This window comes from Pseudorasbora parva, chromosome 12 (genome assembly GCF_024679245.1).
Source record: "Pseudorasbora parva isolate DD20220531a chromosome 12, ASM2467924v1, whole genome shotgun sequence".
Taxonomy (NCBI): domain Eukaryota; kingdom Metazoa; phylum Chordata; class Actinopteri; order Cypriniformes; family Gobionidae; genus Pseudorasbora; species Pseudorasbora parva.
In genome coordinates this window covers 17,034,284-17,060,584 of record NC_090183.1, presented here as the reverse complement: position 1 = coordinate 17,060,584, position 26,301 = coordinate 17,034,284, and the positions used below count along the sequence as shown (strand labels likewise).

Below are 26,301 nucleotides of genomic sequence, written 5' to 3'. Positions count from 1 at the left end.
TCTTTAATAAATATAAATGTATCTAATCTAGTTGTCAGAAACAGTCTTGCATTTTAATAAATATTTAGATATGATCTAACACTAGATTTCTTTAAATGTGAAATTTTAAAGTGTTCATTACTTATGCATCATATTAGGACTTAGCATTCTAATATTTTTCATGAATAATGATACTTATATAAGCACACACAAGTGAATATTAATGAATTCAAGCACATATAATTTGACCCAAGAAACGTTTAAAATATTGCAAGAAGAGAGCAAAGACAAACAAATTTGTCCTTATTGTTATAAGGACATAATAAGGACATGTTATAAGCATAATGATATATGTACATTATGCTATATACTACATATGAACTGATACTAAATTAAGTTCGAAATAGACCCCCCAAAAACTAAAAAAAGTTGGCAACCCTGAGATTTGCACTCAAAATCTGAGCAAGAAATGTAAGAAAGTCGGCAGATTATATCCAGTACAGCAGAAAAAAAGGTAAACGAGAGCAACCTACCTTTAAAAATTCAGCACAATCTTGAAGCTTGTTGTGGCTCAAGTCAAGCCACTTCAGGGCATTTAGCAGACTCTAAATAATTTAGAAAATGGTTACATGCAGATTCCAAAATCAGTAACTCTATACTCTACAGAAGACAGGAGATTCTTACTAGTGACTCGTCGAGACGGCAAACAGAGTTGTAACTGAAATTAAGGGTATGAAGTTCTAGCCATGGTAAAGCTGAGCTGAGATCACCTCCACATAGAGAGAGAAGCTCCTGTCAAACACACACACACACACACACACACACACACACACACACACACACACAAACACACAAACACACAAACACACACACACACACACACACACACACACACACACACACTTTCTGTATATGAACATGGGTAAACTTATGGTCACTGTGCCAAAGCCTGTTGGTGCGAACATTACCTCTAAAGAGCTGACGCCTTTTGAGCAAGTGAAGACTTCCAGCTGAGAATACACTCCTCTGAGACCCTCCAGACAATGAGGAGGAATACGCTTGAGCTGAACAGAAAGACAATCAAACAAAAAACATTCAGTTTACATGTTGAATAATGCAACAAACGTAATTAAATTCATTTGGTTAGTTTGTTTTGAAATACCTCTAAGTATTTGAGGGACTTGAAAGGGAAGATTTTCACAGCATACTGTAGTTTTACACCAGGTGGATTTACAATCTGTATTACAGAAACACATGATCAATTCAATTTTTCAATTTCAATTTATTTATATAGCACTATTAAACACAACTGCTATTGACCAATGTGCTGTACAGGAAATAATTAAACATAGAATAATATTCAAAACATGAAGAAAATAGAGCCACAGAAAACAACAACCACATTCAAAACGATTGAATCATGAATTATAAGCCACGTCAAATATAAATGTTTGATTTAAAAATGGATAATGTGGGAGCAGTTCTAATTTACATAGGCAGGGTATTCCAAAGTCTAAAAGTTTTAGGGACCCCCTAAGAGCCTCTGATTTGCAGACCTAAGGGCTCTCCCTGGGTGGTGTTCAATCAGCAGGTCTGTAAGGTATTGTGGTGCTAATCCATGTAGTGATTTAAAAACCAAAAGCAGTACTTTAAAATCAATTCTATGGAGCACTGGCAGCCAATGGAGTGAATGTAGGATGGGGTGATATGTTCACATTTGCAAGCTCCCGTTAGAACTGGCAGCCGCATTTTGAACCATTTGAAATTAAGACATCTCAAAGGGAAGATGTTTTACTTTATAAGGTGTTAATTATGGATATTTTTCTTGCAAAAACCCATCAATTCGCTTCAGGTCTTTATTAACCCACTGGAGCCATGTGGATTACTTTTATAATGGACGGATGCATTTGTTGGAATTCAATTTTTGGGCTGCCATTCACTGCCATTATAATGCTTAGAAAAGCCAGGACATTTTTTTTATATAACTCTGATTGTATCCGTCTGAAAAAGGAATGTCATACACACCTAGGCTGGCTTCAGGGTAAATTTAATTTTTGGTTGAACTATGCCTTAAAAAAAAAAAAAAAAAAAAAAAAAAAAAAAAAAAAAAAAAAAAAAACTACTACTTTACTACTACGATACTCAGACTATCAACATTAATCAGTGCTCTTAACAAGTTTGTAATTCCATAGGCACATCAAAGCCTCATCAGAATAGTCAGTACCTTGAGTGATATTGTCTTCTGGAGCATATCAAAGAGGAACTGGACTTCCAGCAGGGAGGCAGTGTCTGCTGGGTGGGACGGCAGGGCCAGAAAACCATGCTGATGTGTGCGTGAGAGAAGGTGCCGCTCAAAGAGTTGTGTCAGGTGCTGTAAACATCCCACTTGCAGAGTGAGAGTACTGGAACCATCCAGTACGGAGTCACCTTTACAGAGAGCAACAAGAACTTTATTATTATTATGACTTATTGAAACTAACTGGCAGCATTAAAGAAAAAAGTCTGAGCGTGCCAAACACCCTCAAACTAATGCGAAAGCACCCTCAGACGTTACCAATTATATCTCAGTCAACATGGAAACAAAGTCATATGCCCTAATAATTTTGCATGGTCTTGCATATCAGTCTCCAAATCTGTGGTTGTAAATTAGGTTTAAACTTAATTCTTAACTTACCAACAACCCAAATCCGAACCTCGGAATTTTTTTTACAAATATAGATCAGTGACTGTGGACAACTTCTTTATTATATAATGTTTGTGTATGAATTATGAGTTGATGAGTTATTATACCACTAAAAGCATTAATATATTAATAGTAACAGTATTTCTATTTTTCATACATTACACCAATCTTTCTGGAAATAGGCCTGTAATGCTGTAAAAATAAACAATAATAAAATACTGATTCTATACCATTATTTCGCAGCAATGTGGCAAGTCTGTGTACAACAGATGACTGACCAGCCTGCGCAGATGTCATCCTAAAAAGAGTGAAACATATAAGATGTGAAACAGAATTAACCTAAATCATAATAAGCAAAAGGGGAATTATTCTAATCTGAATATTGATAATTGTTATAAAGACAGAACATTAATTTGGGTAATACCACAAGAATTTGCCTCTTGTGAAGTCAAATGTAGCTGGGGGAAATCCTCACACCAGTGAACTAATATTAATGCAGGCCAAGTGTCACCTCTGATAGCTTAACTCTCAGAAAGCAATTCAAATTATTATTAATATTATAAATTACATGATCACAAAAAAATAAGCATCTAATCATTCTGCGTATATTTAAAGATGTATGGCATTTTTTTTGGAATAGCAATATACTAAAACACCGACACCCAAAAAACAAAAAAAAGCTCTTCCTTGATGCCTCAGCAATAATTTTGAGTCAATATCTATTTGAAATGCGCTAAAAACATACCTTATATTTCAAAAAAATACGTGACCCGTATCCACAAACCACGTTAAACCTGGTTTTGAACCGGCATTAGGATTCATGGCATTATTTCATTTAAATTCCCCTTTCACGTTTGTTGACATCCTGATGGTAACGTTAGCCATCATATGATCTTGTTTCTTAAAGGTACGGTGGCCCGAAGCAGACAAACAAGTGAATATCAGTGCTAAGCGCGCCCTCCTGTGTTTATTTTCACATGCATTATAATACAAATAGCAAGAACTTGTATTTTGAAGTAAAGCTGTTTTTAATGTTAGGAAATGTTAAATCAATTGTGCCTTGGGAATTAAAATGTGGGGAAAAAAATAGTACTTAATGAAAAATCCTTTTTCTATACAGTAATTATCAGAATCTCTCTGTCTAGATGTTTAAATCTTCTTTCTGACACTCATTTTAAGTGACATTTAGTCAATTAGGGGAGTACAGCACATTAAAAATATACATAACCCGAAGTAAATTTTTACTTTCAAAACGGAAGTGCGCCACAAAGCTCAGTGGACATGCCACATTATAACGCTTATTATCTCACTGACAGCACTATCTTGACAAGTCTATCTTTACAATGGCTTAAAGTGCTTACAGCTACCAACCTGATTGTGCAACTGTTGTTTGTATGGTAGACATGTAGGTTAATGTGCAAATATGTTTGTTCTCTTGCATTAGGTCCACATTGACTAAACCATTCTGCTTTTTTTTGTTCTTGGAAATCAAACACTAAACCTCAGGAAACAATCCAAAGTACATATTCAGTTCAATCCAATAAGCAATTTAACATACCAGTAGATTTTAATATTCTCATCATGAAGTCACACATATTCAAAAGAAGCTTAATTATATTAATTATGGTGACAGTTTGTTAAATACAATCAAAAAAAAAATCTGTTAGCCACAGGAATCCAGGCAAAACATGATTCACATGACCTCAGATTTATTTTTATCTATTTTTACTTTTGTCCCAGAGTTCCAGATCCACTTTCTTAGCATGTCTCGCAAAGTCAGCGGTAAGTGAATTAATGGGTGCACAATTATAATATCCGTATCAATTATGACATAAATATGGGATTTATATAGATTCAATATGCGATTTATATAGTATATGGGCTAGGCCTATATACTATTAGCTGATTTCTTGGAACAAAAATACTAGATCATCAAATCAGACAGGTGACATGCTAATTCTTTTTTCTTTTTTCTTTTTTTATCATGAACAATTGTATAAATTGATGAAAACTTACAGATTTGTGAAAAACTAAAACAATCTGCCTTGATGCATTTGTGCTTGTTTTCTATTCTGTGTTTTACTTTGGCTACAATGGCACATAGACTAAACAGTCACCGATAGAAAAAAAAAATGTTTTATTTGGTTCAAGCTCGACAACATCTGATATGCATTTATCACAGAGTTCCAGATCCACTTTCTTAACATGCCTCCAATACACAATATTTACATTTAAAACAGAACAAAATAAGGTGTTTCTGCACTGAACCTGATTAAATAACTCTAATATTAAAGTACTGAATCTGCATGCACAGTATCTTATTAAAGTAAAAAGGTTCTCTTTTTCTACAGTGGAGTATGCAGAGGTTCCTCGGGGCATTAGTGTAATTATCTCACTTGTTTACTCAGAAACGTCCTTGATGGAGGACTGCACTTAACCAACTGGAGATACTGTGGCTTATAGCCCTCAAAATCCTACAGAAACCCAGACGCTGAACAAACTCCTGGTACACAGACACTGGTTATGAGGCTGTGCATCAAGTCTCCAGCTGGTTCCTTTTTTTCTTCTTAAATGACACATGCGGTTCTGCATAAACACCCCTGCTTCATCACGACGCCCACAAGACCTGGCATATCAAAAGCCCCCTTTCTCCATCAAAATCTCCAAGGCGAAAAAAAGGAAGCCTGGCAACCACAAATACATAAAATGCCAAAATCAGAGGGCAACGAAAAATAATCCTCATTTATATCTCTTCGACAACCACTGTAGCTATAGGTCTCACATGGAGCAGCTATTCCTGTACCCTTAAATAAACAACGATTAGTCTCAGAGGGGAACAGAGTGTGGTTTGCTTTGCAGTGCCTTGCTCTAGATGAGTTAATGGTTGTTTGGTTGGTAAGCATGATACCTCGACTCCTGGCCTCTGTAATCAATAGGCAACTGAGAGATTGCAACAACATTCAGCTTGTAGTCTATATATAAGTACAAGAAGGTACAGCATGATATTTACTTACTGTATAATCCCAATGGATTTTAATGTGCAGAGTGATAAATGACTACAAGGACACAGATTAGTTTACTAATTTGTTTATTCCTTATAACTGTGTTGCTGAGCCATACGTATGGCGAACTACAGCTCAGACCAGACACACTGTAAAAAAAGAAATAAAAGTCACAGTCTGAAATTTTTAAGTACAATCGACTTGGATGTTTAAGTTATTTCAACTTAGATTATGTTAGACTTAACATAAAAAAAAAAATTAGTTGTGTCTTGTATAACTTATAAAAAAAGTTTAACATTTCTTAACTTATTTTGATGAGTCTAAAACAATGTAAAATCACATGTTGTCATAACTTATTGAACATTATATATATATATATATATATATATATATATATATATATATATATATATATATATATATATTTTTTTTTTTTTTTTTTTTTTTTTTGTGTGTGTGTGTGTGTGCATGTTTTTTTTTTTTTTTTTTTTTTTTTTTTTTTTACTGTGCAGCATTGAGGGGACACTTCGCTGACTACTGCCTCTCTCCACTTCAGTTGTTTGAGAAAGGACTTAAAGATTATAAATTAATCATTATCTTTAAAATGTAATCACATACATAATGTAGGCCTATTCGATACACGACCAGCATTGCATTATGTAAGATAATATTTCACACATTCGCACCTTGTCATTGGAGGACCGGCTAACCCAGTTGAAAATTAATAACTTTAATTCCACTTGAGGGTAATTTTCACCAAGAATTTCATTTAATTAAGCCGTTTAATATATCAAGACCCTGCTGGTTTAGCTTAGCCCAGGAATTCTTTTAACGTCTGTTGGAGTAGGCTAGCATGACTTTCTTGCTCCGGCTGTAATTTAAAGTCAAATAAAAGTCTAAACAATATAAAACGTTATGATTTAAAAAAATGTATTCAAAAATGTCTGTTTTAAAATTGAGGCATGACCTAGGCCTAACAAAATACAGACCCAAGGCTCTGTAGCCCCTTTTGAGGATTTGTTTGACAAAGCTGCAGCCCGCCTGTCATCTCCTATGATGTCAGCGGCATATGAACACTGATAGGAGCCCGCGCAGCAGCCCCAGTTAGCCTTCACCTGTCCGCGTGCACTTACCTTTCCTTCTTACCTGCATAAGTTTAGTCCTCGGATTTGCAGGGTTTCTACATCTTGGACACGATGTTGTTCTACGCGAGTTGCAGCTTGCTGCTGCTACTGGTGACTTTTCACGGCGCCGCTGGATCAGAAATGGTGTTCCGTTGTCCGAGCTGCACCGCAGAACGCCAGGCGGCTTGCCCGATGCTCACGGAGCCCTGCGCGGAGATTGTCCGCGAGCCGGGCTGCGGCTGTTGTCCGGTGTGTGCCCGGCAAGAGGGCGAGCTGTGCGGCGTTTACACACCGAGATGCTCCAGTGGACTGCGGTGTTATCCCAAGCCGGATTTGGAGTTGCCACTGGAACAGCTGGTTCAAGGGCTAGGGAGATGTGGACGTAAAGTGGACACTGAGCCCACAGGGAGTGCAGAGCCTCGGGAAGTCAGCGGTAAGTGAATTAATAGGTGCACAATTATAATTTATGTATCAATTATGACAAATATGGGATTTTCATAATTTGATTACTTTTTTAATTAAGACATATTTAATTACATAGGCATATAATATCAACGGATTTTAGAACAAAGATGCTATATAGGTCATCAAATCAGACCGGTGCTGTTAATTCTTTTTTTGCTTTTTTCATGTATAATTGTATAAATTGATGAAAGACTTTGAAATACTAAATCAATCTGCCTTGCGTGTGCTTTCTATTGTGTTTTGCTGTGGCTACCGTGGCACAGACTAGCAGTCATCGATAGAAAACTTGATTAATTGGTTCGAGCTCGACAGCATCTGGAGTCCTGTTCTCTCTTCAGTTTTTTTTTTTTTTTTTAGCCTCTTAACTATGCACCTGTTGTAACAGTGAAATTTGTTTTACCTCTCAGAAAGAAAGAAAGAAAGGAAAGAAAGAAAGAAAGAAAGAAAGAAAGAAAGAAAGAAAGAAATAATACATTTTCTGAGAGTAATTGGAATGCCACAGTGATAGCAAGACGGATTTTGCGCTTTGACCCTTTCCTGAAGTAAATCTCTCTCTCTCTCTCTCTCTCTCTCTCTCTCTCTCTCTCTCTCTCTCTCTCTCTCTCTCTCTCTCTCTCTCTCTCTCTCTCTCTCTCTCTCTCTGTCTGTTTGTGTGTGTGTGTGTGGGGGGGGGGGGGGCATGTTTTGTGACATATGAGGACACAAATGTGTATAATGACATGGGTATGACATAGGTATTACCAGGAGAGGGTGAAATATGAGGACTTTGGCCAGCCATTTCCCCACTTTTCAAAATGCTTATAAATCATATTTAGAAAGAAAAAATGCAGAATGTTTCCTGTGATGGGTATGTTTAGGGGTAGGGGCAGTGTAGGGGGATAGAAAATACGGTTTGTACAGTATAAAAACCTTTACACCTATGGAATGTCCCTATATGTAACAAAAACAAACGCGTGTGTGTGTGTGCAATGTGTGAGAAAGAGAGAGAGAGGATGGGTCTGAACAAGCAGAACAGAGGAACGGGTCTCGACGCAGAACAAGTGGTGCCTTGAGGATACTTTTAATGCGATGGCCAGATGAGTCCAGTAAAAATATAAAGGTGGCACACAAAAAAAAAAAAAAGAAAAAAAAAAAAACGTTTTCAAATGCATTGTTCTAAATTCACTATGCACTTCTCTAATGCGCCTAGATAAGGCTATAAATATAGAATAGCTAGCATTATGGGTTTTGATGGCAAAACAACACAAAAACTGCTGGAAATAGCATTGAAGTTCATTGGATGGTTGTGTAGTAGCCTACTACTAGGCTAGTGTTGATTTTTAACGTAGTAGGCCTATGTACGATACGACACATATATCCTGAGCAAAATTCAGCTAGTGTGCACATGTGAGTGTTAAGTTCATTGTGTCCACAGGAGGTTTGTCATATCACAAATCATAGGTATTCCAATAAATTGTTTTGTAGACAATTAACTGGCATAATTTTAAAAGACAATATCTCCGTTTGCATTGAACTTTCAGCGCTGTAAAATTTTGCAGATACTGTTTATGCCCAAGCAGCAACATTACACACTAACTAAAGTTAAAAAAAAAGTGAAATCGCATGCAACCACCCCTTTAAAGAGTTAGTTCACCAAAAAATAAAAATTCTGTAATTAATAAAAAAAAAACTATTTTTTTAAAAACTAAAATTATTTTAAAAGTCTATCTTACTACATCTCACTACAAGAATAGTTTTTGTGCGCAAAAAACCAAAACAACTAAATAACGACTTTATGCCATATAGTGATGGCCCGATTTCAAAACAAAGTTTCGAACGTTATTAATCAGTGTATCGAATCATGATTTGTATCGTCAATGTCACGTGATTTCAGCAGTTTGGTTGTCTGGGGAGTCTGCTATGTATTTCTACTGCACAAGGGGTATAATCAACTGCCATTATTTGAATAACTGTACGCAATTGGATAGACCTTCAAATAATCAGACCACAAGAGGCGTGATCAACAGGCGACCCATTGTTTCTCTATCTGTCATCATGTTAAACCCACCTATAGCGTGCCAGGTGGAATAAGCCAGTCTGTGATTGGTTCCAGCAAAAGTGTAACAGAAGCAGAAATGAAATTTAAGACACACATTTTTACTATTACAGCTCTCAAGGTTAACTAATTGTGAAAAGTGTTATAGCATTATACACTCCTGAACAAAATCTTAAGACCAGGGGATGCATTGCAAGTTTTACACATTTCAACACATTAAAAGTTTAAGACCATAGCCATAAAAAGGTCAAGGCTGCACAAAAATATGGATCTCATGTCATTGTTCTTCAAGCAGTCATGCTGTCAAGATCTCCTGATGGCAAAGGCAAAAAGGCTTTCTTTCTTTGAACGTGGCAGGATTGTTGAGCTGCACAAGCAAGGCCTCTCGCAACGCGCCATCGCTGCCGAGGTTGGACACTGTAAGACAGTTATTATACATTTCTTAAAAAACCCTGAGTTATGGGACAAAAAAAATTCTAGTGGTAGACCCAAAAATATTTCACCTGCAATGAGCTGCAGTATCCGGCAGGTTGTCCGTGAAGACACAGGTCTATCCTTGACCCAAATTAAGGCCCTTACTGATGCTGACTGCAGCCCAATAACCATAAGACGTCATCTGCTAGAGAAGGACTTCATCTGCTAGAGAAGGACTTCAGAACAAACAAAAAAACTTCAAAGGCCACGTCTCCTCCCACGACAAACTTGCCCGTTTGGAATTTACAAAGGAGCACCAAACATGGGACATTGAAAGGTGGAAGAAAGTGTTATTCTCTGACGAGAATTTTTTTTACCTGGACGGTCCTGATGGCTTCCAACGTTACTGGCATGACAAGAGCCCCTTTCACACTGCGATTCCGGCAAATACACAGATAATGCGACCCGGCATTTGTTCCCAGGGCCGCTAGATTTTGTCCATTCACACTGCCAGCGGAATACCGTAATATGTGCGCGTTCACACACAACCCGTAACGGTCCCGGGTCGAGTTGACACATGACATCCTGATTAGACGTATAACGGTGAGCGATCTCAGCTATCAGCGCAGATAGTAAGGAGCTCCGTGGTCTCAACTTGTGTCCAGTTTGCACACATTTCTGCTTGTTTAATTTTGGTTTCTTTTATAAACGAACACTCTCTGCGTTTAAAACACCGACTAGCTCTTCTGGCACTGCAGGGTTGTATTATTGAAAAAACAAGCTCTAGGAGTCGCACGATAACTATGTACACGTTGCGGCATTAGTTTTGGCTTTTGTTCACACATCGCTCGTCCCGGGTCGAATCCCGCAATGTTACTAGGTCCCGACCCGGGTTCAATTCGGTAATCAATTCCGGGACGTGGTTGCTTTCACACAGAAGGCGACCCAGCAATGTTCCGGGAATATTGCGGGTCCGACGTGCAGTGTGAAAGGGGCTAAGGAGATCCCACCTGAGATGTTTTCTACGCGGCACAGAAGAGGAGGCTTCATCATGATCTGGGGTGCTTTTTCCTTCAATGGGAAAAATGGAGCTTCAGGTTGTGCAGGGGCATCAAACCCTCTTGACAGAGGGCCCCGTCTGTGCAGTTATGACTGGGTTTTTCAATAGGACAACGCTGCAATTCACAACACCCGCCTGACGAAGGACTTCTTCCAGGAGAATAACATTGCTCTTTTGGACTATCCTGCGTGTTCCTCTGATCTAAATCCCATTGAGAACATTTGGGGATTGTTACATCTCCTGTTGGCATAGAGGTATGAAGAGGACGCACATAATCTAAACACTCTTTATTCTGAGCTCTGGAGAGTAAATGGGGACGAATAAACCAAGGACAAACAAGGTAACCGTTACTAGAAGTGCTTTGCTTTATTTACACAGACAATTAACTTACACCAAGAAAACAATCAACCAATATTTACACCTATATACAACCAAGCAAAAAGAAACTAAAGAAAAACATAAAGGAAGTTGCACCCACTCCTTACCTAATGTGTTTAACAGAGAACTTTACATGTGTGCAAGATGTATGTCACATGACGTACTTCCCTTTTCTCTACTCTCCGGTCCAGCACTGTAACGAACAGGTACGACAATCTCTGAAAAGACACAAAAATCAAAGCAAACCACCACTAAGTCAATAGCTTCAAAAAATTGCCCTGCCAACAAACACACATCAAGCTCCACTCCCCTCTTTTCTGTTCCACCAGGTGTCCATTATTGTGAAGCGCAGTAGATGATTGGTCCAATTCCATGTCCATCATAATGAATGATCTCGATCAGCAACCAATCACAGCACCTAAAACTGAGTGACAGAGTAGAACAAAAGAGAGACAAGCAAACCATAGCGAAGGAGAGAAATACAACAACCAATAACGAAAGGGGGAGGAAAACCAATTAATCACGTAATAGGGATGGATGGCAAGGGAAGTTTACAAAAACGGACGCATGCCGAAACAAGTGTTTGAAGTTATCAACAAAACGGTGGGGCTATTCACTACTGAGTGCTTTTTTGACACTTTTAGCTCTGTTGTGCGTTTATTTTTTGGCTATGGTCTTAAACTTTTGATCAGCTGATGAACAGCCTGTTTGAGTTTAAATGCAGTTTTCAATAAATTGCCTACTCTCTATTTTTTGTCTCTTGCTCCTGTTTCTTCTTTTGGCATTTTGAAGCAGCACTTACAACAGGGTTATGATCCACTAGTGCGAAATGTGTAAAACTTGCAATGTTTAGATTGAGGTATGAAAGGATACAGTGACGGCGAGGATTGTAGTTGATCAGAGACATGTTGAGCGCATAAATGCAGCAATCTTGTCATTGCAAATTGATTTCTGTACACTAATGAATGATTTCATCATAACAGTGCAAGTTGAGTGCGAGTCCAGAACTCAGTCACTGATAAACTCTTGCTTTTTGATTGACAGCTCCAGCAACAGTAAAGAGGGAGTTCTTTGATTGCTTTATCTAATTTAATCACAGTTTAAATAACAGATTATTTTCCTCCTACTACGAGAAACAACATTAAGTTGACCGTTTAGTCACTGATTTGATTTACTGACACATAGACAAAGAACATCTGACTGAATCATTACATATGCAGAAATCACTGGTCGTAGATCAGGCATTAGAATTGGCACTGTTACTTGCATGTTGTGGCATTACTGTCGAGTCCTAGCGTAGAAATCTAGACGCACCCTAGCGGCAGCAAATCTAATCTGCCACGAGTATCGTCTAGCAACTCTCAATACACTTCTGAGCTGTAAACACCAAACTCTGGTCGGGCCAATCACATTGTGTATAGAGTCAGTGGGTGGGGCTTAACATAATGACGGCAGAGTTGCGCTTGCGTGCTTCTTGTAAACACAGAAACTGGCGAACGCCGGTCTTTCAAATCAGCTTTGACCACGACTCTGGAAGACTTGGAGTTAAGCTTTTCTCTGAGAAAAGAACAAAGAACGGCACTGAAGTCATTCTTAAAAAGGGAAGATGTGTTCGGAGTTTTGCTGACCGGATATGGCGAAAGTTTAATCTTTCAACAAGCTCCACTTCACCTTCGTTGCTTTGGTTGGCTGTAGCGCTATCCTATTGTGTGCAGAGGGAGTTTGAAAGACAATCGTTTATCCCGCCCCTTGGGTTGAGTCCTGTCAATGGTGAGTTTCCAGACCAAACATCTTGATGTGGGTTTGGCTTGTCAGGCTAGTCGAGTCCATACCATACAAGTCTGTTTGCAAAGCCTGCATCGAAATTTCAACTTGATTGATTTTCATTGATTTACCAAAGAATACATAGTGAAATGTACCGAATACTATGTTGCTCAACTGAGACAATCACATTGTTGAAAATACAAAAAAAAAAAAAAAACACATTCCTAGCATTAGGATTCTTTGAAAGGTTATGTTATTTTTATTCCAATGATGCTGTATCGCTCTTCTCTCCTCATCATCTCACTAACATGACAGTGGGCGGGGCCAACGTTGCAATGATGGAGTAGGTGTAGATTTTCTTCTGCAGAGGTAGTCTTTCACCATAGGCACATTACAAAACGAGTCGTTCTTTGGGCTTGGCTACAATAAAACCTGTTTTTGGACTAAAAAGGAAGTTTTCAAATTTGACACTTTTTTGTCAAAAAGTACATAGAATATTCTTATAGTATATGTCAAGAGCTCAAGGAAAAATGTATTTCTCGTCATGACCCCTTTAATGTAAAGCCCTGTGTGGATGGATGTAATGGGTGTGGCTTGGGCTCCAGAGCTTTTGTTGCCAGGATGCAGTGTATTGTATTTCAGTCGAGTGAAATAATGTAGTTCAGTGGTTCTCAAACTTTGGTGCACAAGCAGATGTATGTGTCTTTAGGTGTGTGTTTATATTTCTAATTCCTGATTTGTTTGCCCTTAATGCTCTTAAAGTCGGTATAAAATGGAAGTTGTAATTGTCTTTTCTTCCCTATTTTGTCGTATATCCAAGAGAAACGGCTTTTCAATGAAGAAAAAAATGTAAGTCGGGATTCATTTGATCGGATCATTTGGATTTAATGGATTACGAGGGTACTTGAAATTTGTATAATAATAATAATAATAATAATAATAATAATAAATAAATAAATAAATAAATAAATAAATAAATAAATAAATAAATAAATAAATAAATAAATAAAAACCAATATGTAATATTCCTTTTTGTTTTAAAAAGTCCATTTTGATTTCATGCTGACTTTAACAGTCTGCTTTTGACTCCGGTGACTGTTTTGAAACCATGGATTTTGCACTTTTGATCATGATGTTGTGCTTCTAAACAGATGAGAGAAGTTTTAAGACACTGGCCATATTGCTAACTATATTATTATTTATTAGTGTAATTGAATTTTATTACAAAGTTTGGAATCATATGCAAAATAATGTTTGAATTCAGTCACAAAGCTTCTAAATGTTTTGATATGTGCTTGTTTATGTGCTATATTAATGGGCTTCTCCACATGCCTGCAAAAGACCAATCAAAAGACTGTGGTGGACAGATTGGAAGTACAGTGTGGTCAATGGATTGCAGTGTTGTTTAAACAACATGGTGGCAATTGTTTAGCTAATAAAAAAAAAAAAATCCAAACTTTTTTAACCATTTATACTGTTTTATAAACCGTTTTAAGAAAACAGTGCCTACAGTGCCATTATAAAGACTGTAAGTCTGTGTAATATCCTCATAGCTTCACCTTTTTGTAAAATGCAATCTACCATGACTAAGGTATATACAGTAGAAGGTGTATGGGTGATAGTTATATATTGTCCCCAGTTTCACAGACAAGGCTTAAGCCTAGTCCCAGACTTTTAACTAAAAGCAAATCGCACTGGCATATCATGTCACTGCCAGTGTTTTGACGCAAGATGCATGGGAGATGGGAAAATAAGCACTGTTGTAGTATATACTATATAGGTGCATACTATTATATATAGTGTGTAATATCTGCCTGTCATCTTTATGTTTATTCACATTATTAGCAGACAAAAAACAGATCTGATTCATGTCTGTAGCTCAAACGGTCGATGAACTGCAGCAAGGGTTGATGAACTGTGCAGCATCTGCACGTCATATGCCAGTGTTGTTAGAATAACTTTAGTGGCACCAATATACTGGAATATGCAGTAGCACTTGGGAAATGTGACTAAACACTCTTTATAAATGCAAAGAACTTAGTTCTGTCTGTGGGTAAATGTCAGTGCCCATGTGTGAATAGGTCCATAGGAATCCATTGTTTTTGTTTAAAATCTTGGTGCTTTGAAGCCCTACACAAGTGTTCTCCAAATCCTGTTGTGCCGGAAGGTTTTCTGGTGAAAGAGAGGAAAACACATAGACTTCCTGTGAATGACAAGCATAGCTGCATTTAGCACCAGAATGCCTGCTTTAATATTGTCATTTGAAACACATTTGTAATAATGTAATTGTGCTATTAAAGTACATTTTGCAGTATTTGCAATATTGGAAGTTAAGCAATATTTTATTATATGATTTTTGAAAAGCAAAGCAGTCTGAAAGGTGAAGGTGGTCGTCATTGCTCTATATTTTATGTCTATTTGGACTTCAGGAGTCATTATCCTACTTGTTTAGGTTAGAATGTTCTTGGTAGACCATCTACTCTATGTTTTTCTCCTTTTACAAAAAAAGTCCTGCACAAAAACAAATAATCAAAAAAATATGTAATCAATTACTGGCCATCCGTGTTTCCCTGCAGGCCTAAGACCCTAAAATAGTCTCCAACATCTCTGTGACCCTATACATATGTTTTAGAAAATGGATAAATGCATAAATAGATGAATGGATGGATGGATGCCACTTAATCAGAATTAATCAACTTATTTAAGAATATGAAGACTCCAGTATATAAGACGGCCACTGTTATTAAAACCAGTGGGGAAAATTGGAATGTCGCATATGGCACCTCTAGTAAGGGGAGTATGGCGGCTTCTAAATAAAACAGTCAGTGAATGCCAAGTGAACTGCCTTGAAAGGGACTCTGCTTGCTCATAGAAGATAATATTCACATTTATTGAATATAAATTAATAAAATGTATTCTGAGTTAATAAGTTCTGAGAGACACATTATCAGTTTAGGAAACATATTGTTAATTTACAAATTATTTACATCAGTATATCAGAAGAAATAGATACTTTTGTTAAGCTTTTTGAAAATAATACTGACCTCCTCAAAAAAAATTCACATTCATATTATTTATTAAAGAGAGTTAAAATGATTCCATTAATACATAAATGAGCAATGTTGTCAGGGTCCATTAAGTCACAGGGCAAAGTCAAGCAGAGAATGGTGACAGATAGTACCGACAAAAACAATAAAGGCTGAACTGACAAGGTCAAAGGGTTTAAGACAGTCCAGTCACACACAACACAGTAGTCAAAGGGAGAATTATAGGGGAGAAAATTAGGAACATGTGCAGCAGGTAACAGTCAGCAACTGAGAAAGGTTAACAAAAGCAAACACAAAAAGAATACAGAGTACTGAAAGAAGAGAAGCAGAGAAAACCCAGAGATGAGCTGGGTCTGAGTCTACTACTCATGGGCTGTGGAATTCCTTTATAAGCAACTAGTTCAGGATGGCTCTTCTGCTGAAAAATTAATGCTGTACCCCTAAAGATACTGGTTGTGTACACCCCTGCCCTTTGAATCCAGAATCCTCCTTATGGTGTAAACTGGGAAACTTTCTACCAAATGGGGGATGGACGAAAGAAAGAAACAGGGGACTAAGACAAACAGATATGATGCAGAAGGACTAATATATCAGCTGAACCAATACGGGGATTGTACTCGCACCACCACCAGACTGAAAACCTTAACAATAAGATGGCCTGATGAACTGCAATGCCAAGCTGGTGCCCAAAAGAGGCAGGTGTAATTTGCAAACAAATGTACCTGGGTGTGCAGCCCTTCTTAAGCCTGGAAAAGCAGCTCCCTAGCCCTCCTCCAGGTAAAGTGACCTTAGCCGCTTTTCCACTGTCAGCCAATCGCGAGCCAGGACTAACAACATCCCGGACTGGGGCCAATAGCCCCAGACCTCAAGCCGTGAGACCAGAATCAAGCTGTGTTTCCACTGTTGGGCCAGTAGAAAAGTCATCCTTACAGCCCCTCTAGAGAACATCTCATAACCCAAGAATTTCACCACCATGTGGCTGACTAAAAACTAGCTTGAGTGATGACACAAGACATAAGACCCCAGTATCGATGATATGACAATCATTTATTAATTTGTGTCAAGAGTGCACATCAATCATGCTGAATCAAAGAGAACACTTCCATTTATTTGTTTGAGTGGTGTCACTATGTTGTCCTTTCAGTCAGAAATATCGTTGGCTGAATATCGTGATATATATATATATATATATATATATATATATATATATATATATATATATATATATATATATATATATATATATATATATTGTATTGTGAGCTGAATGTCATGTATCGTATCGTATCGAGTGATGGGTTTGTGAGAATTTTTTTAAGTAAAAAATGGGTCATGGAAAACCCCCAGTGTTGAGCTTTGGCCACAATGGAAAGTACTGAGAGTGCTGACGGAAAAGAGCAAGTAGGTCCTCATATATTGGTCTCATCTTCACCAAGAGGGAAATTGGCTGCTGACCCTCTTCCCATTTGCAGTGACCCGGAAAAATAGGCCTCACAAAGCCCTCAGCACCTGGCAGAGGGACTCAAAAATAAACTGACTGCTTATGAGCTGTTCCTACAGGGCTGTGGAAAAGCGGTACCCGTTGGACTAAAATAGAGCAAACTAATCCCCCAGTTTTCTGCAAGAGCAGGTATGGCTGCCATCCCCCCCTAGGGCTACTCAGCAACTCAAATGCCAAGAATCTTACTGTGTCTATGTCCAGAATAAACTCTAGCTCCCTGCAGCAGCTTGGAGATAACACAAACAATGTGAGAAATGTTGAGGCGAGTGCGCTTGGGGTGTGAGCAAGCAATGGTTTAAGGACTTCTTTGGAATTTGTGGAGGTGGTGTTTTTTTCCCCAGGATTTTTCATGGTATAGTTATAGTTCATACATGTTGGTCTGGGGCGAGGATGTAGGGCAACATTATTTCCCCAAGGCCCAGATTATGGTTAACCTTGTAAGTCACTCAACACCTTTTAGTCAAGCTTGTACTGTCTTGCTTGCATGTTGTAAAGCAAACCTCTGTGTCTCTAATCGGTAAGCATGTTTACATACACACTAATACGCCAAACCTGGTAACACAAGTAAACAGTGTTTACAAGACTCAGAAAAATATAATTCTGAGTACTCCACATGAGATGTTATGGAAGCAGTAAATAAGCACTATTTATACTTCAGCTGCACAAGATGAGAAAACATTTTTCTTTGGTCAACAAATAGTTTTAATTTTGTCTGAATGTTCTTAAATATATAGTAAAGACGCTTTGCTGTTACATATCGTACATGCGCACCTCAATAAGTCAACAGAATTTAGGTTAATATAGTTACATGCCAGGGAAAATCGGGGAAAGGAAAAAAAAGTATAGCTGTGAAGATCGGTTTAAGCTATTTATGACCTTTCTCAACTATTAAGAAAAAAGGAGTTAACGTGTTTACATTCCCTAGTTAAAATAACTATACCAAAATGTATTTAATATACATTTATTTCATACTAAGTATAGTACATATCTATTAAAATATTTACTGACGTGTCACTTGAGACTTACAATCAAATATCTTAAGAATATCTTTAGCTTTACCTCTTTAGTACTTACAGATAACTGAAGTGCATTAATAAAAAAATAAAATAAAAAAAAACAGTTGTTCCAATTTAGCAGACTTTTGCAAAAACAAATAAACCTCACATGGGAGCATGCCTTGGGACCCTGTTAAACAATTCACACTTCAACCCCCCAATGTTTAAACCAAAACTACACCCTTGCACCAAGGGAGACAACACCCCCAAACAATCTATTGTATGAAGTGCTATATAAATAAATGTGACATTGTCACGTTTAGGTTCATTTATGCTCATTCTTAGTTTTGTTTTCTTCGACTTTTTGTTTGTTATTCATCACATGTATTCCTTTGAGTTCCCATCTGTCTTCCGTCTCCATGGTCACACATCATTATGAGGTTGTTTGGTTCAGCTGTGTTTAATTATCACCTTGTTATCTGCACTACTTAAGATTCTGCTTTTCTTATGTTCGTTGTCCGATCTCGTATGTGTATGGTTGTGTTTGCGTTGCCTGTCTTTATGTTATACTGCTTTGTGGTATATTATTAAGCATCATTGGAACCTTTCATCTTCACCTTCATGTCTTCATCTGCAGAGCAACTATTACAGACGCAACTTTATTAGAGTGCCGAATTGCAGAGCTTGTGCAAACAAATCCATGTTGCTATGATCAGATGCTTTTCTTATTTTTCTTTATTTTTTTTAAAGCTTGCTGTTTTGTTCTCTGTTCATTTTGTTATTGAGAGAAAAGTGCGTAGTACATATTTACATAATTACATAAACTTCACTCTCAACAAAGTGGGTGTCCGCTAGTACCTTTATTGTACACTGAAACTCTTGTTCCCTGAGAAGAGACTGAGACAATGGCCCTCATTTATCAATCTTACGTAGAAAGGTCGTATATGTTGGCGTAAGATTACGCTTACACTCCGCTCACCGCCTGATTTATGAAGCTGTGCGCACCTCTGCAATCCAGATGTACGCAATACTTGCCCTTGATAAATGCCGCGGCTGAAAATTATCGTCATTAGAATAACACGCCCCTATATATTCAAGTCTCCGCCTCCCCCACGCCCTCTTTTTACGTCATGGACACTCGAAAGACAGCAAAGAAGCAAAAATTCGCCGACGTGGAGATCATCTTACTAATTCACTAGTCAGGGCACTGATTAGGACAAAAGTCAATGGGCTGACTCCCTGATCAGTGCCCTGACTACTGAACTAGTGAGATGATTGAGACGTGCCCATTGAGACCATCACCAGGGAAGTGGAAAAAAGCGAAATTGTTTTAGCCTATTTGGGAGTTTAAAGAGTGGGATTAAAGGCACCCACAAAAACAAAATATGGACCTAAATTACGAGTACTGTTAATAGTGTGGCGGTTGAGAAGCGCACTCCAGCAGTTTAAAGAGCTGTTTGGAGGAGAAATTATCACAATGCATTATTTTACAGAACATGTTTTGAGACAATTAGCATTTAATTTCGTATCACGGCACATGTAGGCTATTGGGGTGTACGATAGTGATGATGATGTGATGTGGAGTACCATTCATTCACATTAATAACTGCATGACAATTCGTAAGATTCTTCTTATTATTATGATTTTTATTATTAATGACGCTTATTGTTATTTAGAAGAAGAATGTCGTTATTATTTATTTTATTATTATTATTTAAAAGAAGAAGAATGTAATTTTTATTATTTTGTCAGTCTGAATTACTTTCAGTCCCAGTCCGTGCGCAGCTGTCTGGTCTAACCCTGAAACATCAGGTAAAGCGCACAGGCTCGCAACTAAAAGAATACATGCATACAAATCAAATGCTTGGTATCACACAAATTAAACATTGAAGTCTATGGTGCACAAAAATAAAAACTGAAGTTTATAATTACTATGTTGTTGTTGTTGTTTTTACATTGGGTCATAATATAGCATATATCAGTGCGTCATTTTGTGGTGTTAGGAATAGCCTAGTTTTTCTGCGCATTTTCGCACTAACTCAAAACGTGCGTACACCACTTCCTGAGCTGGCGTAGGATTTGAGCGTGCCGTACGCAAACGTCCATATTGATAAATCTCAAAGTCACCGTGGGTTTGGGTGTACGCAAGGTGTACGCTGGAAATTTGGTGTACGCACTTATGATAAATGAGGGCCATTGAGTGCATTTACATGCACACCAGTAAGCTGATAACTCCCAAATATCAGCTTATTGAAATATCCAGTTTTCCCTGTTTACATGCAAACCAGTAAACTGACAACGCAAGTAAACCGTGTTTACATGACTTTATTAATAAACCAGGTTATTTCCTTGTAATGACATCAAAAATAAAAAATTATGTATCTGATTTGGAGTATTCCAAATGTTACTTCAGTTGTGATGTTAAATAAAGCTTGTCAGCAGGAGATTTACGGCTCATATAATTCCCTCGTGCAGCGTTTTGACTGAACCTCTTCTACTTCTGCTGTATGATATGAGAGCATCTTTACAATTTTCTGAGTCTTGAAAAAGTCTGCGTTTGTGATGTATGTCCTTATTTCATGTGAAACGCTAGCTTGCTCTGTTTGACCACCGTAGTCCAGATCAACTTTCGGGGAAGGGCACCCGAACTGCAGCTTGTATCCCTTCTCTACAGTATGCAGGACCCATGAAGATATATTCGGAAGGCATAACCATGCACAGAGATAATCTACTAAGGAAACTAGACTCTTGAGTCTGGCCTCGGGTGTCAACCGAGCCTTGTTCCTCGTTTCAGAGGTCCGGACAAAGCTAGGACCTCTTGTCAGAAGCCTTTTTCGCCTGAAGGATTATTTTCCTTCGGCTCAGATGCCCTTCTGGCAAGAGCACCGCCTCTTTTGCCAGGCTCTTTTGCCTCGTTTTTGTTCTCTGTTCATTTTGTTATTGAGAGGAAAGTGCAGTACATATTTACATAATTACATAAACTTCACTCACAGCAAAGTGGGTGTCCGCTAATAGTAGGAGGGACGCTGTCGTGTGCGCTGGGAAAGAAAGAACAGCAAGATCCAATTGCGAATAAACAATGGTTTATTACTCTCAATTCACACTGTCAGAACAGTAAAGTCTCAAAGCAGAAAGGCAGCTCAGGAACCGGGACAGGCGGATTTATGCGGGACTGAAAAACAGGTTTTAATTTGGAGACATGAAAGGCGGGATGAATCCTCCCGTACGCTGGAGGTAGTTTGAGGTGGAGTGTCACTGGACTAATGATCTTAGTGACAGGAAACAGGCCAATGTCGCCCCCGGTAATTTACAAAATTTACGCTAAAATTTGGATACAAATTGGGGCCCCCTGTCCGAAACCACGTCTGTCGGAAGAAAGACGTGGTCTACGACAGCCACCGCTGTCTCCTTGGCGGAAGGTAATTTAGGCAAGGGAATAAAATGAACCATTTTTGAGAACCGGTCCACAACAATCAAAACGACCGTCTTGCCCTGGGAGGGCGGGAGGGCGGGAACGAAATCTAGAGAGATATGAGACCAGGGTCTCGAAGGAACAGACAGTGGTTGGAGTAACCCATCTGGGGAGCGATTGGAAGTCTTACTCATGGCGCAAACTGAACAAGCCAATACAAATTCCTGGATGTCACGAGCCATACCAGGCCACCAGAACCGTTGCTGTACCAAAAATGTGGTTCTATTAACTCCTGGATGGCAAGCTACATTGGAGCTAGGACCCCATCGAATTACGTCGGACCGAACTCCCTCAGGCACAAATAAACGATTCGGTGGGCCCCCGGGTGGAGGCGTTACCCCTTCTAAGGCCGATTTGACCTTCGATTCGACCTCCCATGTGAGTGCCGAGATGATAAGTCTCTCTGGAAAAATGCACTCGGGAGTGGACGGACTTTCGGAGCAGTCAAAAACGCGAGATAAAGCATTGGGTTTGATGTTTTTAGAACCCGGGCGGTACGATAGAGTGAATTCAAAGTGTCCGAAAAAAAGAGCCCACCGAGCCTGCCTAGAGTTGAGTCTTTTGGCAGATCTGATATATTCCAGATTCTTATGGTCAGTCTAAAAGATAAAAGAACTCCCTCTAACCAATGACGCCATTCTTCCAATGCAAGCTTAACTGCCAACAGTTCCCTGTTACCAATGTCGTAATTACATCCGGCTGGCGATAAACGGTGAGACAAAAACGCTGTTGGCTGTAATTACGAATTAAACATAGATAAAAATTGGCGAACCCCAGAAACCTCTGCAGGGCCTTGCGGGAATCTGGGGTTGGCCAATCTATCAAAGCCCTAATCTTGTCAGGATCCATGCGCATTCCCTCGGACGAGACGATGTGTCCAAGGAACGGAACAGACTGTGCATGGAAAGTGCATTTCTCCGCCTTGACAAAAAGCCCATTCGCTAGCAACCTCTGGAGCACTAGTCGAACGTGCTGGACATGTGCCTGGAGAGACGAAGAAATTATCTAAATGTCATCCAGGTAGACATAAATGAACTGATCGACCATGTCTCCCAGCACGTCATTGACTAGTGCTTGGAAGACTGCTGGGGAGTCTGACAGCCCGAAAGGCATGACCAAGTATTCAAAGTGCCCCCTGGGGGTATTAAAAGCAGTCTTCCATTCACCCCCCTCTCTTATGCAGACAAAATTATAAGCATTACTTAAATCCAGTTTTGTGAATATGGATGCCCCCTGCAACCTCTCAAAGGCTGAAGACATCAACGGCAAAGGATAGGTATCCTTTACCGTGATGTTGTTCAGCCCTCGGTAATCAATGCAAAGTCGCAGGGACCCATCCTTCTTACCCACAAAAAAGAACCCCGCCCCCACCGGAGCAGAAGAGTGATTGTCTCTGTGTGGTTGCCCGTGATGGTGAGAGTGACTGGGTAAGTGGTGTGGGTGATGGTGGGAAGTGTCTGTCCATTCAGGGCGTGCACAGCAATGGGAGTGCTGAGGGGGTGCGTAGGGATCTGGAGCTGTATGGTCAGTGCACGGTCCATAAAATTACCCTCCGCTCCAGAGTCCAAAAACACTTTGCAGCTGTGCGACCGGTCTGCCCATTGCACTCTTCCTGGCAAGAGTTGTGGACGAGGATTTCCTCAATGATGCTCCAACCGACAGTAGCCTCCTCTCTTCTGCCGGGCTTGATCTTTTAGTGGACAATTATTTAGGAAATGCCCCGCCGCACCACAGTACATGCATCGTCCCTCAGCTCTTCGGCGCTCTCTCTCTCTTGCCGGGAAAGCCGTGCTTGGCTCACCTGCATGGGCTCGGTGTGGCTGGGTGGGCTGACCGTGTCTCTCGGGAACTGGAAAGGCTCAGGAGGTTCTCTGACAAGGGTGCGCCGGTCTCGCATCTCCAAACTGGAGTCCACCGGTAGCACTAAATCCATAAGATCATCTAGGCGGTGGGGAAGTTCCAGGGCGTAGATCTCCCGTTGGACACGGTCAGCCAGCCCATGCAGGAATCTGTCCCACTGTGCCTCTTCGTTCCACTTACTCTCAGCGGCCAATGTCCAAAACTGGATTATGTAATCCGACACCGAATCCTTGCCTTGGCGTAAGTCTGAGAGTTGGCGGGCCGCTTCACGACCCGTTGCAGCACGGTCAAAGACCTGTCTGAGTTCCGCTGAGAGTGCCCGGAACAATGAGCAGCAATGATGGTCATTTTCCCACACCGCCATTCCCCAGACCGCCACACGGCCAGACAGCAAGTTGATCACCAGCGCAACCTTGGCTCTTTTCATGGCGAACGTAAGCGGCTGGAGTAAAAAGAACAGAGAACAAGGAGTCAAGAAAGGTCTGCATAACTTTGGCTCACCCGCGTATCTCTCTGGTGTGGGGATGCGTGGTTCAAGATGGTTAGAGCCGGCGACTGGGTTGGGGGGAACGGATGGCGGGCTGGGCGCAGTGGGCGATGTCAGCTGTTTGATTTGAGTCGTGAGCTCGGACACCTGCTTCACAAGTGCCTGCATGGCCCGAGCATTGGCAGTGACATGTCCTCCTGCTGCTCCATCCGCTGACTGTAAGCAGTCAAATAATCCTGTAATTCAACCATAAATCCATTAGGTCAGATCGTTCTGTCATGTGCGCTGGGAAAGAAAGAACTACAAGATCCAATTGCGAATAAACAATGGTTTATTACTCCCAATTCACACTGTCGATCAGAACAGTAAAGTCTCAAAGCAGAAAGGCAGCTCAGTCCGTGAAGGGGAGACGGCAGGGCACTGGATGAATCCGTGAAGCAGGGAGGCCTAGGCAGACGCGGTCGGCTGGAACCGGAGCAAAGCAATCCCACGATGAACACGAACACACAGGAAACCCACAGGACACACTGCAACGATCTGACGCAAGACTGAGTGAGGCACAGGAATATATGGGCCCGGTAATGAGGTGCAGCAGGTGAGAGTGATCAGTGATGAGTAATCAGTGACCATGCCTCCAACAACACCATACAACACAGACAGAATGAGACGGTGAATCCTTGAACCGTGACATGCTCTCCTTTTACACCTGCCGGTGCGAGGAGCTAGTAGACGGCCAAAGCTACCCAATAGATGCAGCCTTCCTCGAAGAACTAGAGCAGCGATACTGCTAAGGCTGCAAGACCGCCATGGTGTGCAGACAACTACCAGCCCGCCAGGCTTGGTGGGCAGCACTGGGGCTTTAAAAGACGATGCAGCATCAGGTTAAAGATAGCTCACGAGATCTTCCTCTACCCACCTCATAACCATATTTGCTCGCTTCTAGCAAAATTTTCATTCAGTTTGTTTTTAGGCTGGACTTCCTGCTTTTCCTTTGGCCACACACATATATTGAGCACATATATTTCGTTGAAATCAGACAGCTCTAACATCGGGTTCTCGAGAAGAAGGCGCAGTGCTGGCTTCCACTCGGGGAGGGAGAACATCTTAACCGTCAGACAAGGACTGAGAAGATGCCTCGGCAGTCTCATAATAATGCTTTTGTAACTTAGTTGGACAGACAACACCAAATAAGACATACAACAACTCTTTGCTGAAAGAAAAAGAGCCGTGTGGCGTCACATACTACGTCATGATACAACATTGATGAAAGATTTTATTCATAGTTAAGATGCACTACGCTAAGGGAGCCTCCCCAGTATGTTGTAAGATGCAGTGCGAGTTCCCTATATCGAGGGAACTTCGCACTGCGTCGGAACGACGATTTGGGGATACTCCCTAAGCATGAACGTGTCTGAAGTATGAATGAAACAAGTCCAATCCCTATTGGTCCTACGTCATGACGTAGATGTGACGGCATACCCGAAAGCTATATAGGGGAGCCCGGCGCATAGTAGCGTCAGTTATCGCTCTTCAGCATAACGATCTGTGTGTTGTTTGAAACATTGTCTGTCTATTTATTGTTGTCTGTCCCACAAGGACAGACAACAATAAATAGTGTCTATTTATTGTAAGACAATAAACAATGTCTATTTATTGTTGTCTGTGGGGCCGCATATATGTCACCACCGCACCCACCCGCCCAAGAGGAGCTTATCGAGGGGCTGACTCGTGCCGTGGCCAAATTAAATATCGAGTGGCCACAAGAGAGACAGGAAGTCCAGCCATCCAGCAGGCTGGACGATCGGTTTCTCTCGCGCCGGGCTCAGTCGCCTCGGGCTTGCCGTTTTTTCCGGACCTGCACAACGTGTTGTGTAGGTCCTGGAACAGACCATACTCCGCGCGCATTTCAAACCCCCGAGTATTAGATTATGCCAATGTTATGGGTGCGCGCGAGGCCGGCTACGGGACGATGCCGCGGGTGGAAGATGCTCTCGCGAGCTATCTGTCACCCGAATCGGCATCGTCCCTAAAAGC

At 40.2% G+C, this 26,301-nt stretch overlaps 2 protein-coding genes across 4 annotated transcripts in view; one reads left to right on the top strand and one right to left on the bottom strand.

The window, feature by feature from the left end:
• The window catches only part of stk11ip (serine/threonine kinase 11 interacting protein), a 62,242-nt gene extending 55,293 nt beyond the window's left edge, over positions 1–6,949 (bottom strand). Inside the window, exons 1-7 of one of the 3 annotated variants that reach the window (XR_010908591.1) lie at positions 3,408–4,081; positions 2,893–2,960; positions 2,204–2,406; positions 1,142–1,216; positions 948–1,043; positions 664–771; positions 513–584 (exon numbers count right to left, since the gene is read on the bottom strand). Coding sequence is in view for 2 of the 3 variants with exons in the window: in XM_067459361.1 (XP_067315462.1) it covers positions 513–584; positions 664–771; positions 948–1,043; positions 1,142–1,216; positions 2,204–2,406; positions 2,893–2,959 (621 nt within the window). In the remaining variant the exon portion in view is untranslated. Of the gene's footprint in view, positions 1–512; positions 585–663; positions 772–947; positions 1,044–1,141; positions 1,217–2,203; positions 2,407–2,892; positions 2,961–3,407; positions 4,082–6,810 lie in introns of those variants that run through there. The other 2 variants (XM_067459361.1, XM_067459360.1) reach the window with 2 other exon arrangements.
• igfbp2a (insulin-like growth factor binding protein 2a) overlaps positions 6,861–26,301 on the top strand; it is a 42,007-nt gene continuing 22,566 nt past the window's right edge. The window contains exon 1 of the mRNA XM_067459363.1: positions 6,861–7,221. Within this exon, the coding sequence (XP_067315464.1) occupies positions 6,861–7,221 (361 nt within the window). The remainder of the gene's footprint in view (positions 7,222–26,301) is intronic.